This window comes from Sebastes fasciatus, chromosome 5 (assembly GCF_043250625.1).
Source record: "Sebastes fasciatus isolate fSebFas1 chromosome 5, fSebFas1.pri, whole genome shotgun sequence".
Lineage (NCBI taxonomy): Eukaryota > Metazoa > Chordata > Actinopteri > Perciformes > Sebastidae > Sebastes > Sebastes fasciatus.
Genome location: NC_133799.1, coordinates 32,141,100 through 32,155,872, shown reverse-complemented (window position 1 = coordinate 32,155,872; position 14,773 = coordinate 32,141,100). Strand labels below are relative to the sequence as shown.

Below are 14,773 nucleotides of genomic sequence, written 5' to 3'. Positions count from 1 at the left end.
CTCCTGCCTGGCAGGAGAGGCACCAACATTACAGCCCTGCATCACAGCTGGCAATGTTTATCCAATCAAAATAAAAGTCTTTTTTTTATCTCAAGGTTTTCTTTGCAGATCTGGAAAATATCTCATGTATTTCCCTTTGACTAAATACAGATAGACCTGAAAACGATTCAGTGTAAACATCAGTGAGAGGCCTGCCTCCGTTTATAAGAGTTCCATATCAAAAAGTTTTTGAACAATATCATAGTTGAATAATTGCAGTAATTACAATAACACAGTATTCAATTGTTTAATGTAATATATATTTTTTATTTTTGTTAAAAAATAACATTCCTACATTTATAGAACAACATTTATTTACAGTAGATTCAAGGCCCTGACACACCGAGCCGACAGTCGGCCGTCGGACAGTTTGGAGCCGTCGGTGAGCATCTGTCAGCCTAGTTTTTGCGCTGTGTCCCGCACCGTCGGCTCTAGTCTGCCCGTGTTGGAGGCTGATTCCTATGAGAGTTGCTCAGTGGTTCCCAGTGGTGTTCATACTGGGAAGTTGATTCACCTCAAAAAAAAAAAAAGAAGATCCGCTGAGTTATAGAAGTCTCTTTCCCAATGTAAGGCTATGAGAAAAAGTATTTTTGGGTTCAATGGTATCACATGACGGACACAAAGTTGTAGTACCGCTGTTTGGCCACTACAAATATTGGCATCAACGACCTGCGCTCTTCCTGGGGGCTTGATCCGCAGTCCTCTGTCTTCCGGTTTCCCTTTTTGAATGACGAATACAGACTACTGCCGCCTGATGGTGTGGAGACTTATTTCCTCTCACCAGGCGCAGAACGTACGCGCTAACTGGCCGTCGTCTTTGCGGTGTGTTCAAATGCAACTTGTCGGCCAAGACAAAAGCGACGTGAGGCGACGCCAACGGTCGGCCTTCATCGCCGCTTGTTCTTTGATGTCGGCTTGGTGTGTCTGGGCCTTTACAGCGAACATTATGCATAAAAGTGGAACTTCTGTGAAAACAGTAATGCCTTCAAATGCCTTCTGTGGCTCTGGGGGAGCAAATAATCCAGATGATGTCATCGGGGTCATTTAGATGATGTCATCAGCATTATCTCGGTTCTGTTTTGTAGACTGGAAATGAATTGTTAAAAAAGCCTGCGGTATAAACTGAATGGTGTCGCTTGTGTTTGGACTCTATTGTGCAACTGTCTCAAGGATAGCTCTCAGCCATTAATCTCACAATGAACATGTCACAAGTCACAAGAGTGATTGCTGAAAGTATGAAAGAATGTCCTTGGCCATGCCATGTTTAAAGGATAAGGCTGGAGATGTTCTCCTTTTTTTCTCATCGTCAACAAATCCCATGAAAAAGCCAAAACCAACAGTGAAGTGATGCCTAAAAAGTGTTGTGTTTATCCAAAGCCTGATATATCTTAGTCCTCTGAAAGCACAAAGAGCCACACTGTTGACATGTTCCTTCATTACCACAAACACACACACACTGCAGTTTACTTTGACTCAGTCCCACGTACCCACCGTCCTGCTGCCCCAAATACTCACTTGAGCACCAAATGTGTATTAATCCACAACTGAAAATAGTCCCAAAGAAAGAAAAACTATTTAGAGTAATGTTTGGTAGAAACTTCAGAACCCAGCTGTTTTGGGAAATTAGTCTTTAAAAGTTGTTTTTCCCCACAGAAGCTGTATAATTTTTAGCTTAGATTTACGTCTTCAGTGCCCGTGGGCTTGGGGCGGAGAGCCACAGACAGGGTGGTTGTAGGTAGGATTTTGGTTTTGGTCATTTAGAATAGAATAGAAAACAAGTTTATTGTCCACCAGAGTGCAAAATCATCTGTCCCTCACCAAAACGTAAAAGCAACACGAGAACAGGTAACAATTGTAACAAATGTGGCAACAAAGGGAGAAAAACAACTTACACTACAGTGCACAAATACAAATTACGGACAAAATCCCTAAAACAAAGCTTATCGTACTTGGAATAAAATACTTCTTAAAACTTTTTTTTGGTTGCCAAAGCACTCTATATAGCGCTTCACAGAGTCTCAAACTGAGAAAATAAAAGATGAGAATGGTCTGCTGTGATTGACAGCTGTTGAGTAAAGTAGTTGCGGAGCCGGAGGCTCGGGAATTGTACGAGAGAGGAGATGTAACTTTAACTTTCCATAACCGTCACCAGTCTGTGTAATAGAACATCTGTCATTTTTCATTCTGTAGTTCTAGAGATATTATAGTTAGTTGTTGTGTCTAGTTGTTGTAGCTAGGTGGCTAACGTTAATAAGCTGTGGCCGTGCTCGCAACATGATTGGCTCAGGCGGGGGTGTGGGCGGGATCAAGATATTTAAAACTTTCAACAGTTTCAGCTAGTTGGCTGGCAAATACATCAGGCTCTGTTGTGAAAACCTACTGGGCACAAATAATCATATCTTTATGTCTTATCAACACTTTGATCTCCAGATTGCTACTTTTGCACCACGCCTGAAAAGCACGTGTTTGGACCAAATACTCAGCTTCACTTCACGAAGGCCAACTATACGGCCATGTCATCTGCATATTTAAAAGGAGCATCTGTACTAACAGTGAGCGAGTCGGACATCGTTCCGCTGGTGGAGACTCTGTGGTCGGTTAGAAAGAAGTCTTTGTAAACATGTATTAAGACGTGTCTTCATAGAGTTAAAAGCTAAACAAAACCCACATATAAAATATGTTTAGTAATGCTATTAAACAAAGCAGTATATCATCTGTACCACAGAGGAAGTCAGATGACTGAGTTCTAGCTAGAACTCTCTCCGTGGTTTCACAAAGGACGGGACTGATGGCGATTGGTCCAAAGTCATTCAGCATGCTTGCTTTCAGCTTTTTGGGCACAGACTTAATGATTGAGAGTTTCCCTGATTTAGGCACTGTGTGTGTATTTAACAAGTACTGGAATAACCTTGTAAAGACTCTTTTTAATTGGGTCTTTAAGGACATGTGCCTGTAGTCCGTCTGGGCCAGTGGCCTTTTATGGCTTCACACAGTCACACACAGGCACCACACAGTCAAATCTACTGTAATAAACATTTAGCTCATTAGCAAGGGACTGACTGCTACTGACAGAGCATTCTTCCTTCTTTGGCCACCCCCATTAGTGCATGTAAGCCTTCCTGTTCTTGCCTCGTGTTACCCGTTGTCATTTCAATCTTATTTTTTCTCTTAGTTGGCTCCTTTCTCACAGAATCCACTGTCAACACTGCAAAAGGACGTTTTCTTTTCATTAAGACATCCTTCTTTTTTGATACCCACACACATTCTCACAGTCTCTGTCTTACGACTGGGACACATGTGCATCGCAAAACCTTTTGTTTTTTATTTCGGCATTCATGTTAACAGGTTGGAGCAGCGCGGTTAGGCTGCATGTCAGCTGCATCCCTTCTAGAGATTCAAGGCCTGGCCTATTTTTTCCCGGTGCCGCGCAGTTCACAGCAAAAATAGACAGTGAAAATGATCTTTGGACAGTATATTGACATCATACGAGCAACATTACTAGAGTTTCAATGTCTATATCTGTAGAATGTGACATATTCTACAGATATAGACATTGAAACTCTAGTAATGTTGCTCGATATGAGCAGATTAGAAGGTCGCTGCCAGTGAATATACGTCAATACAAATAAAACAAGGACCACAAAAGATACAAACTCAGACAAACAAACGTGAGCGCTGGGTCAGCAGCAGAGTCGGGCTGGCGGGATTAATGTAATATCATCATCTTTTCATGGGATTTGTTGACAATATGAAACATATAGAATAAAGCAAGCCTTATTCTTAGACCAAATTTTATAGCTTCATAATATTAAAAGAATAGTTTGACATTTTGGGAATGTCAAACAAGTTATAACATGTTAACTAGTGAGCTTAGGAGGTGCAGGTAGGTGGATTTTGTTACCATTTGACCAAGCCAGGCTATATTTCCCCCCTTGTTTCCAGTCTTTATGCTTAGCTAAGCTGAGATAACCAGCTGCTGGCTGCAGCCTTACAGTATACACAAATTCGGGAAATACCTAAAGTAGACAAGTTGCCATTACTGCGGTGGCGTCTCCCAACAATACGTACATGTTTGAATGCAATTTGCAATCTGTACAATTTTCTACTTTTACCTGAGGATACAACGATGTCTAGGAGTTTGGGAGGAACCTGAGTAGTTCTCAGCTTCCTAACTTTAGCCTGACATGGTGTAACAAGTTCAATTCAATTCAAAGTGGCTTTATTGGCGTGAAAGTTTCAGAAAACACTGTTGCCAAAGAATCAAAATAGTAAAACAAGTAACGTCAGCTAAGTTAACACTGCTTAGCTAATGTTAGCTAATGTTAGTTGGATAAAGACACGGCCTTCGGGCTGCAGTGGTCCCACAGAATAAATTAACTCAATCAACTATAACTGTGGCGTTATTGTGAAATATAACATTAGTTGCTCTAACTAGGCCAACATAATTATCACAAAGTAAACATCATTCGGTGGGCATCATAAACAGAACAAGTACAAAGTGTCCGCAAACCGTGTTAACTGGTGACTCTCAGACAAATGCGTCGTGGTTTCTTGTAGTGACCGCAGCTGTTGAAAACACGAACAGAACGTACAGAACAGAACATGTAGGTGTCCTCGTAAAGCCTTCAATTAGACTTGAATCCATTCTATATACATACTCATCTGGGTTTATTATCTACGCCGACCATTAAGTTACTACGAGCAACTACGGACGCATTCGGCTGAAAGTCATCAGACAGTAGAGTCACTACGATTTGCCACGGCAGAAATGGCAGCGCCGCTAGATTGCGAAACACACAAAGTGGTCACTAGATTCTTCTATATTTCTTTAACAGACAGATATCAATTTTCTTATCCAACTCTTGGTAAGAAAGCAAAAAAGCGTATTTCCAAAAATGTCAAACTCTTGCTTTCCCAATACTTAAGTTGCCATGTGCAGCGACTGAAAGACATTAGTGAGTGTCTCATGGCCACGTCCAATGTGAACACTCTGTCTGATACACACTAAAGAAATGTGTAGTGCAGCATCGCATGCCCTAAAAACATTCAGTGGATGCTAATTAAAAGCTGTTGTATATGAACATAATCCGTAGACGATATGACGGTAATATAACATGAGGGCTACTTGTTAGCACCTTTTCCATCTCTATGATAATGGTTTATGTTTTAAGAAGCGCAGTAGTGTCTCGCTGGGAAGCTTCACTCTCATTTCTGAAGCAGCAGCGGGACAGACGTTGCTCTCGCCCCCGTCCTCGTCACCACTTCACAGGCTATTCAATTAGCAGGAGAAGCATGGGAGATGGAGCCATAATGGAACTGATGAGATGCACAAGGACAGGTGACACTAATCAGAGCGGCGCCCCATTGTCTCTGTGTGGACATCATTAAGGAAAGAGAGTGATTCCAGGCTTTTTTTTTTTTTCTCCCTCCCTGAGCCTGAACACACTCATGCAAGCTGCGTGCATTAGCTTCCTTATGATCAATTTGCAATAGGTGAGAATATACCCACTGAATAAAGAGCGTAAGGGGTTTGAGGACAGCAATATTTGACACCTCGAAAATAGGTTTTAAAGCATAATATCATAAATGCCACGCTGATAAAACTGATATCTTGAATAGGTAATACCCATAGGATTTACTCTCACCCCATATTCTGTAAACTCCTTCTGTTAGTGGTTCAGAAAAAGCTGAGATGTCCACTCTTCAACGTAGCCACTTTCCTTTCGTCCACTTGGCTGGGCGAGGCCGCCGATGAAGCGTGACCCGCCGCTGCTGAGGCCTCAGACCGATCCCAGCGGCCCGGACTCGTTCTGTCCTCGTCAAAGCTTCTGGCCCGGACTGTGAAGGAGCTCTGCTCAGCCTGCCGGTAACGACTGCTGAGGTAGCTGGACAGACACCTGAGAAAAAAAACACCACACGAGTGCAAACATTAGGGGAGGGAACAGACGCAGGGACTCGAGGTCCGATTGCTTCATCCCACATATTTCTGTCACGCAAGACCAATTAGCTGCATTCACACTTTGACTCAACCCCGAATAACTTTGTTAGTATAATAACATAATCCTAATCTCATTAATAAATCCCTCTCCGTATTAACCGAGTCTTTAGAGTATGTGGGGAAACTACTGCTGGATCCAGGGTGCTGCTTGGCCTCCTGATATGATGTAACCACACAGTCCAGTCAGACCTTCTCTCCAGATATTTAGGAAGTGGAGGTATTTTGAGAAATGTTAAGCAATTTAAGAGTCCAAATCAAGAACTGGAGTCTCGTCTTGACTTTAGAACACTTTTACATTTTTATATGTATCTGCATTAGGGCTGTCAATCGATTCAAATATTTAATAGCAAATTAATCGTACAGTTTTTATCTGTTCAAAATGAACCTTAAAGGGAGATTTATCAAGTATTTAACAATCAACATGGGAGTGGGCAAATATGCTTGCTTTATGCAAATGTATGTACATTTTATTATAGGAAATCAATTAACAACACAACACAATAACAAGTATTGTCCACAAACCCTCACAGGTACCGTATTTAGCATAAAACATATGCTCAAATCATAACATGGCAAACTGAAGTCCATACAAATTAGTTGTATATGAAAGTATTGATAGGAGACACAGATATTACAGTACATCCCTGTCTGGTGATTGGCCAAGAGGTTACCTCCACCTAGTCATGCTGTGGGCAATATTTAAGAAGGAATGAGCATTTGTGCAGATACATGTTGTTCTGAAAGATCTAAAAGTTCTAAAACTGTTAGAAAAACATCAAGATCTTACAAAAGGTAAAGCAGCAGTAGTAGTGCTCTTTTCACTCAGCTGCTATCAGACAGGAAAAATATGCATGTTTAAGTCTTATGGTGGGGCTAAGTGCTGTTATGTGATTGTTCATGATGATGCATACTAACTATCACAGCAATGAATTAGTTATCATGAGGTTCATGTGACTGATGTAGGAGCTAATCATGATAGCTTGACTCCGAGGTGGCTGGGCAGCCTCATACTGTATCATTTCCTACAATCAGTAGCCACTTAATATCAAGACATGCACCTTCCAGTACTGCCTGGCAACCTGATGGAGGACCTGAGGAATCAAGACTGATGCTTATTATTTAAAGGTGCTAAATGCCAGATTGGGAGCATTTCCTTTGCCTCGACATGGCTCTCAACATGGCGGCGGTTCGCAAGCCAACTGTGAAAACAACAGCAGTAGTGCTGACAGAGCTAACAGAATTTACCTGGGGGGGGGGGCGGGAAATGGAGGGTGGGTGCTACGTTTCCGCAACGGCAACGTCGGTTGGGATGGCGTTATCAGTTGTAACCTCTATATGAGAGTGGTGCACATCGGCGCCCGTGAGCTAGCCAGTGGGGCGCGCTCACATGCACTAACACGCACGTGCGGCCGGCCCGGCTATGTTAACAAAGCACGGAAGAGCTCAGATTACAACACACACAGAGGGAGAGTGACTTCATTCTCTACTCAGGTAGACATTAGTCCTCTATATATCAGACCGGCACATATGGGTACTTCGCAAAAAAGTCAAGGCCGCACCCCCTTTTGGGGGAAAGAAAACCAAAGATCCCGTAGACTTCAATGCAATTTGACGTATGTTTGGATTGTAATTTTGCCAAATTTGTATGCATTCATCTCTTGTTATACAAACGTTTGTTTTATACACATGTCTAATAATTATTTTGCGAGCTTGCCTGAACCTGAGTGTTTGCGATACCTCAATAAATTAACCTTGATCGCCGCTATGTTCCTTCAGTCTTCCTCCGTCCAACACAGGGGTCGGATATTGGTTATCCGGACATCTCTACGTATCTGATTGAATCATGTTAGGCTAACTAACCTGTTAATAGCCAACTGTTTGATCTATATGCTGAGAGATTTAGTTGGAGACGACTGTCTGATGCTGCTATAACGTTAATGTATGACTGTATCACTGCAGCAGCCTCCCACTCAAGCTAACGTTAGCTAGCCATGCTAGTCACTGTCATCAGCGTCATTTAGCCATTTACCACACTGACAGGGAATATTAAAGTATCATATGTGCCTCAAATCTCAGTGTCAAAGCCTGGATTAACCTAATGTTACTACACAACAGCTTTTCGTTATGTTCTCTCCTGTGGCAGCGAGTTTCTTTCCTCCAAAAGGGAGTGCAGCCTCGGCGATGACGCCATGATGGTCTAGTCTATAGCTTGGCACCATAATGCCTCTCTATTAGATCTTATTTAGGACACGGCAGGGGAACAAATCTGAGATCATTGTTTTTGGATTTATTTGTTGGTGCAACCAACTCCAACTCTTCAGCATAGCGTTATTACTATTACCGGTTTGTTTGAAGTAGAAGTTTGGAGACATGTTCTAACATCTTTGCTTCACACTGTTACCATCTACGAGGGATTATTTTCCGTGGGGCGTGGTCATGCAACGAACACTGGATGACGTATTGCTGGTCTGATGTATATCTTTACATAGTTAATTAAATTAAAGTTAGTTGTTTGATGCTATATTAATGCTCTGGATATCATATAGAGCACCTTTAACTAGAAAAGTTAATAATATACAATGAATAACATCTTTAGGGAACTGTTTGGTATGAAGTAATAAACTGAACTGGACTGGACATCAAACAAATACGCCCTCTCCCAGCAGATGGACTGGATGCATAACCTCAGTCCACACAGTATCGGCTGCTGAGGCAAATCAATGCCTCGGATCACAATTGAAGCATTCTGCTTGTTTACAACATCTATCATTTGTCCTTATCAAGTGCGATCAGAGCAATTTTCCCTCCCTTAATATAGGTTTGATGGGACAGAGAAAAGAAAAGCTCAATTCTCAGAGAATTGGAAAACACATTTCTTGCGCTTCGTGGTAACTAAACTGTCAACAGATAAGAGAGTCCATAGTATCAACTCCTGGGTGATTCATCTTACAATTGGGCCGTTGTGTTTTCCTTTAGAGCGGCTTGGAAAAATGGTTTGAGGCCTTTGCTCAAATGTCACGGCAGATGCTTCGTACCAAATGCTCACACAAAAGAAAAAATGTAAAGCAGAATGTGCGCACTTTAAGAACTGCTCTCTCTCTGTCCCCGAATTCTCCTAACGTATGTGTAGTTGCTGCATCAAAAAAAGTAGATTTGTACCCTTGTGTACGCTTATATCTGCAAAAGGGCGATGAGCTACCCGTCCTCGGGCAGCTCTGCAAACTGCTGTAGACAGTAGCGTGAGGTGAGAGAGCAGTGTAGGCCACTTTGTATCATGTCAGCGCTAGCGGTTAGACGCCATCTCCACAGTGTCCCTTGTCACCAATCACATCCTTTTAAACCACCCAGGGAGCTCGACACCCCCACCCCCCCCACACACACATACACACACACACCCTTATCTGTCAATGCTGCTTAAATAATGTAATTAATGACTTAATTAACATTTCCATAATCTATTTTAATAAATCTAACACGGCATAATGAGAGTTTCTAACCTCCAGGCAATGGCATATAAAAATTCACAGTGCAGAGCTGCATGGTCAGGGCACTGTCTCGGCGCCCCGACTCTCGCCGTGACAGTAAAGGCAGGAGAGGGCGCATATTGTGTGACAGCTCTTCTGAAAGGCAGTTCAAGCCTGACAAATGTCATGTGACTTTGTGAATGTGTCCAATAACAGACCTGCAGCACGAAAAAAGATTGTTTTTGGAGGTTCAAAATGTTGAAAGGAAGCCAGAGTGCAATTGATGGAAATGAGGAGGACTGCGAGGAAGAGCAAACGATGCACAATTTAGTGGGTCTCCTTTCACATTCATTTGTAGCTTTTAGCAATTTAACCCAAAGCTGTTGTGCTCTTTTCTTTTCCTGCTTCTTCTTCTGTCGAAATGTGAAATGTCTTTATAATAGCAGGACAACTCTCTTTCCTTTTGAACTATAGAAAGACAAAGAAACTGAACTGAACAAGATTTTTTGTTATTGTAAACAAATTCCACAAATCCCATTGGTTCTTACGCATAATGTAAATTGTTAAAAATTGGTCACGAGTTATTAGTTTCATTTTTAAAAAAAGGTTCAGTCATTTTCTAAAACAGCTGGGCACTGTATTTGTTAGTAAACGTTAATCAAACAGAGTGAAATATTGCATTTGTTGGGGACTATTTTCAGCTGTGGATTAATACATATTTGGTCCTCTAATGAGTATTTACAGCATCAGGACAGTGTATGTGAGATTGAATCAAAATAAACTACATTGTAATGAAAGAAACATGTCACCCACACAAACAATACTTAGTAGAAGAATCAATTCTAGGGCTGTCAAAATGAACTCGATAATAACACGTTAACGCAATTTTGTTTTAACGCCACTAATTTCATTCATGCATTAATGCACAGTGAAGTGATATTTTGGTTGTAGTGGGCTCAGTTTTGACGCTAGAGTGAAGATAGTGGCTTCATATGAAACTAGAAATCCTAAAGAATCTATTGGCACCAACCATGAAGGAGGCTAAATAACGCTGCAAACTTACACTAAATTTTGGTGAGGAAAAACTGGCATGGTCATTTTCAAAGTTGTCCCTTGACCTCTGACCTCCAGATATGTGAATGAAAATGGGTTCTATGGGTACCCACGAGTCTCCCCTTTACAGACATGTCCACTTTATGATAATCACATGCAATTTAGGGCAAGTCATAGTCAAGTCAGCACACTGACAGCTGTTGTTGTCTGTTGGGCTGCAGTTTGCCATGTTATGATTTGAGCATATTTCTTATGCTGAATGCAGTACCTGTGAGGGTTTCTGCATAATATCTGTCATTGTTTTGTGTTGTTCATTGATTTCCAGTAATACATATATACATACATTTGCATAAAGCAGCATATTTGTCCACTTCCATGTTGATAAGAGTATTAAATACTTGACAAATCTCCCTTTAAGGTACATTTTGAACAGACAAAAAAATGTGTGATTCATTTTGCGATTCATCACGATTAACTATGGACAATCATATGATTAATCGCGATTAAACATTTTAATCGATTGACAGCCCTAATAAAATGTCTTTATGTTAGCAGGACAACTTACTTTCCTTTTGAACTAAAGAGACACAAAACTGAACAAAAACACACTAATTACAATTTATTCCACAACCCCTAAAATTCAACAAAGCAATCAATTCATTGTTGGTTTCGGTCTTTTCACTGAATTTGTTGACACTAAGAAAAATATAGAATATCGGTAATCTTCTCCTTTAAAGGATCAGAGGAGAAAAATAAAAAAGCATTGCACTAATTAACAAAATGACGATAACTTCTCATTATGGTGAAAAGATACTTTCTCAGCTGGCATATTTGATCAAATATTCTATTCAGAACTGGCCTATCACGACAAAATCGGACAATTTCATTGCTTTTATAGCAAACTAAACTGTGTTGTAGCCATGGCAACTGACAACAGGTAATGGAGAAACAGAGGCTCATTCACTGTGAAGGTAGCAAAATGCTTTAGCCCCCCTGCCAATTGGGTGGCATTATTGCATGTTGCCATTTCATCAAGTAAATGAACACATGAGTACATGACATGGATTCACCACAATAAAAAGGTCATCCTGTTTACTTGTTTATCTTTTCTGAGACAGCCAGGCCGTGTGGTGGGTGAGAAACGAGGGGGTTGCTCCTCATAAGGACTTCCACCCTCGGGGTGAAGAGTGACTGAGATGCACCCTGACAGGGGGCAGCAGGAGGCTGGCACATCCCAGGCAGCACCGAGCACCATGGGGCACGGATCTGTGAGGCCCACCAAAGCTAATAAGGGCACCCACCGACCTTCCAATTGTACCAGTAATAATGCAAGCATCAGTGAACAGAAAACCTGTTTAGTGCAGCGGGGTACCTCCAGAGTCAGAGGTTGTAGCAGGCTCAGTTTTAAAGCTAGAGTGAAGATACAGGCATCATATGAGACTAGAAAACCTAGAGAATCCATCGGTACCGGACCATGTCATACTAGCTCGGGAAGGAGCCTAAATAACGCTGCAAACTTGTACTAAATTTTAGTGCGAAAAAACTGGCATGGTCATTTTCAAAGGGGTCCCTTGACCTCTGACCTCAAGATATGTGAATGAAAATGGGTTCTATGGGTACCCACGAGTCTCCCCTTCACAGACATGCCCACTTTATGATGATCACATGCCGTTTGGGGGCAAGTCATAGTCAAGTCAGCACACTGACACACTGACAGCTGTTGTTGTCTGTTGGGCTGCAGTTTGCCATGTTATGATTGGAGCATATATTTGTTATGCTAAATGCAGTACCTGTGAGGGTTTCTGTGCGATTAATTTGAGATTAACTATGGAAATCATGCGATTAATTGTGAATAAATATTTTAATCGATTGACGGCCCTAATAATGATATAACATATCTGAGGAATGGTTTTATTGTATTCAATTAAGATTTGGGCTGTTAAGCTCCACAACAACACAACAACAGCTTAGTTATTTTGAGTGATTCATGCACATTAACAAAGTGTTAGTATTTTAACAGCATAACTGTTGGCATGACAACATATTTGAACCTCTTTCAACACAAACAATGGGCGAATACCTGCAGCCGAGATCTGCCAAGAATGTGACTCGTCTGAAGCCGCTGAATGTGTTGTAAACAAACCAATTTCCTGTCATAAAATTACAGCTCATTACTAGCGTGGATAAGGGCTTCAGCAACATAATGATGCAGAAGCACATTACCAGTGCAACCATATTTATTAATTACCAGTTCACTAGCCACATTCCTTGCAAAGGCGCTTAATGGGGGGAAAGAAAAAAAAAGTTACGAGCCTTGTTGAGTTAATTACAAACAGCCTCTCTTATTTTAGTTAAGACAAATACTGGAGGAAGGACGGATGTAGAACACAAAGTTTTAATTTTGCTACTGGCACGAGAAGCAGTTTAGGGTGATTGGAGGGTTACATCACTTCTACTACTCCCATCATGTTTTACAATGAAGGTTATTAAGCAGGGGAGCTTGTCTAAATCCAAGCATTCAGTTGATTAAGGCCAGCCAATATGTCACAGTATTTTCAAACATACTATTAGGACTATTATTTCTCTTTATTCAGACATAATTCAAAGTAATCCAGAAGGTATTCTTCAGAAATCAGCCTGATTGGGCTACTGCTGCTTTAGACAACTACAGATTACATAACCTGTATTTGTAATCTGATTACAGTGTCTGCCATATGTTGCTTTCTAATCACAGAGTAGATATTGTTTATGCCAGGAATCTAATGCATTATTTACAAGCTAGATGTTGATAAAAACAGACTGTTCATTTACTAATGGTTTACAGTACCGCAGGCATCATCCCAATTAGCAATATCAAAATGGAAAAGAAGCAGAAGTGAAAACAAGAGAGGTGGGGGTGGGGGTGTTGGGGGTCGAACAACGGCATGTTTTTAGAGCTGATTATTTGGATGGCACCGACACTCACGACACTTCTTGTTTTGAAACTCGCATAAAAATGAAATGTTACTTGATAATATTGTTGGCAGAGGAAAACACATCCAGAGACCAGACATATCTAAAAAAGTACAGACATGCGGGTTAATACATACAGGGTAAAAAAAAAAAAACACTCACTTGATCAGCATGATCTCTGTCAGCAGGCCAAAAGAGGCTGCTGCCACTTTAAAGGTGATGGGAGGAGGAGGGCTGGTGAAGGCGGTCATCATGCAGTAAACACCGTAAGGTACCAGACCCAGCAGAACAAGCGCAGTGATCAGCACGAGCCACGTTTGCCACTGGAAGCTCACCGAGCGCCATGGAGAACTCCTCTGGAGCTGGTACTGGACAAGAGAGAGAGAGAGAAGAAAGCAAAGTGTCATGACTTCACCACGCAGTCACACTGTTGTGTCTAATCACTGGAAAATCTTAACATTCATCAGGATGGTTTCAGTTTTAGATGCATAAAAATAATAAAAAAATCTAAAGCCACAAACACTGTAGAGGGCTTTTAGCAACGCTGGCAGTGTGACTCTATATGGATGGCATTGTTGGTCAGTTGGTCCAAACTGAAATATCTCGAATCTTTGGATGGATTGTCATGGAATCCTGTGAAGGCATCGATCCCCCTTTGAAGATGAACTTCAAGAAATTTGAAGCTCAAAATTTCACTTGGTCCAATACTTTGGTTTATGACCAAATATCTGCAAAACTAATGACATTCCCATCAGCTCCAACTTTAGTCTATGTTTAGAGCAAATTACCAAATGTTAGCATGCTAAACTAAGATGGGGACTGTGGTAAGCGTTACCTGCCAAACATCCGCATTTTTAACATTGTCACTGTTAGCATGCTGATATTAGCATTTAGCTCAAATCACAGCTCTGTCGAAGCACAGCCTCATCGGCCGACTAGCATGGCTATAAACTCTTCTTAGCCTGATAATCGCCCTGAATAACCATTTCTTTTCACTTCATTTATTTAGCCATTTTTTGGGGGGGGTTTTATTTGGTGGTCGTTTGCGCTGTCCACTTGTGATCTGATTGCTCGCGACGCATTTTTAAAACCAAGTGTAAACAGGGTCTAAGGCAAGAGTTTTGCACCTTAAACCCAACACGTTCTCATCCCAACTCGTCACATACTGACACTTTGTCATAGCCCTCTGTCGTCGGTCGCAGTAAACGGATGCTTAATGCTGTGAATTAAACAAAAACACTTGTTTAGGATTAGGTAACAAAATCAC

At 41.3% G+C, this 14,773-nt stretch overlaps 1 protein-coding gene and 1 long non-coding RNA gene across 3 annotated transcripts in view; one reads left to right on the top strand and one right to left on the bottom strand.

Moving 5' to 3' along the window:
* Window positions 1-282: 282 nt before the first annotated feature.
* Window positions 283-14,773, bottom strand: part of LOC141768333 (uncharacterized) — a 91,800-nt gene continuing 77,309 nt past the window's right edge. Inside the window, exons 4-6 of one of the 2 annotated variants that reach the window (XM_074636531.1) lie at window positions 13,669-13,874; window positions 5,685-5,936; window positions 283-553 (exon numbers count right to left, since the gene is read on the bottom strand). In XM_074636531.1, the coding sequence (XP_074492632.1) occupies window positions 5,717-5,936; window positions 13,669-13,874 (426 nt within the window). In that variant the 3' untranslated portion in view covers window positions 283-553; window positions 5,685-5,716. Of the gene's footprint in view, window positions 5,937-13,668; window positions 13,875-14,773 lie in introns of both variants that reach the window. The other variant, XM_074636530.1, reaches the window with a different exon arrangement.
* The window catches only part of LOC141768337 (uncharacterized), a 206,049-nt gene continuing 193,751 nt past the window's right edge, over window positions 2,476-14,773 (top strand). The window contains exon 1 of the long non-coding RNA XR_012594055.1: window positions 2,476-2,629. This is a non-coding gene — a long non-coding RNA (uncharacterized LOC141768337). The remainder of the gene's footprint in view (window positions 2,630-14,773) is intronic.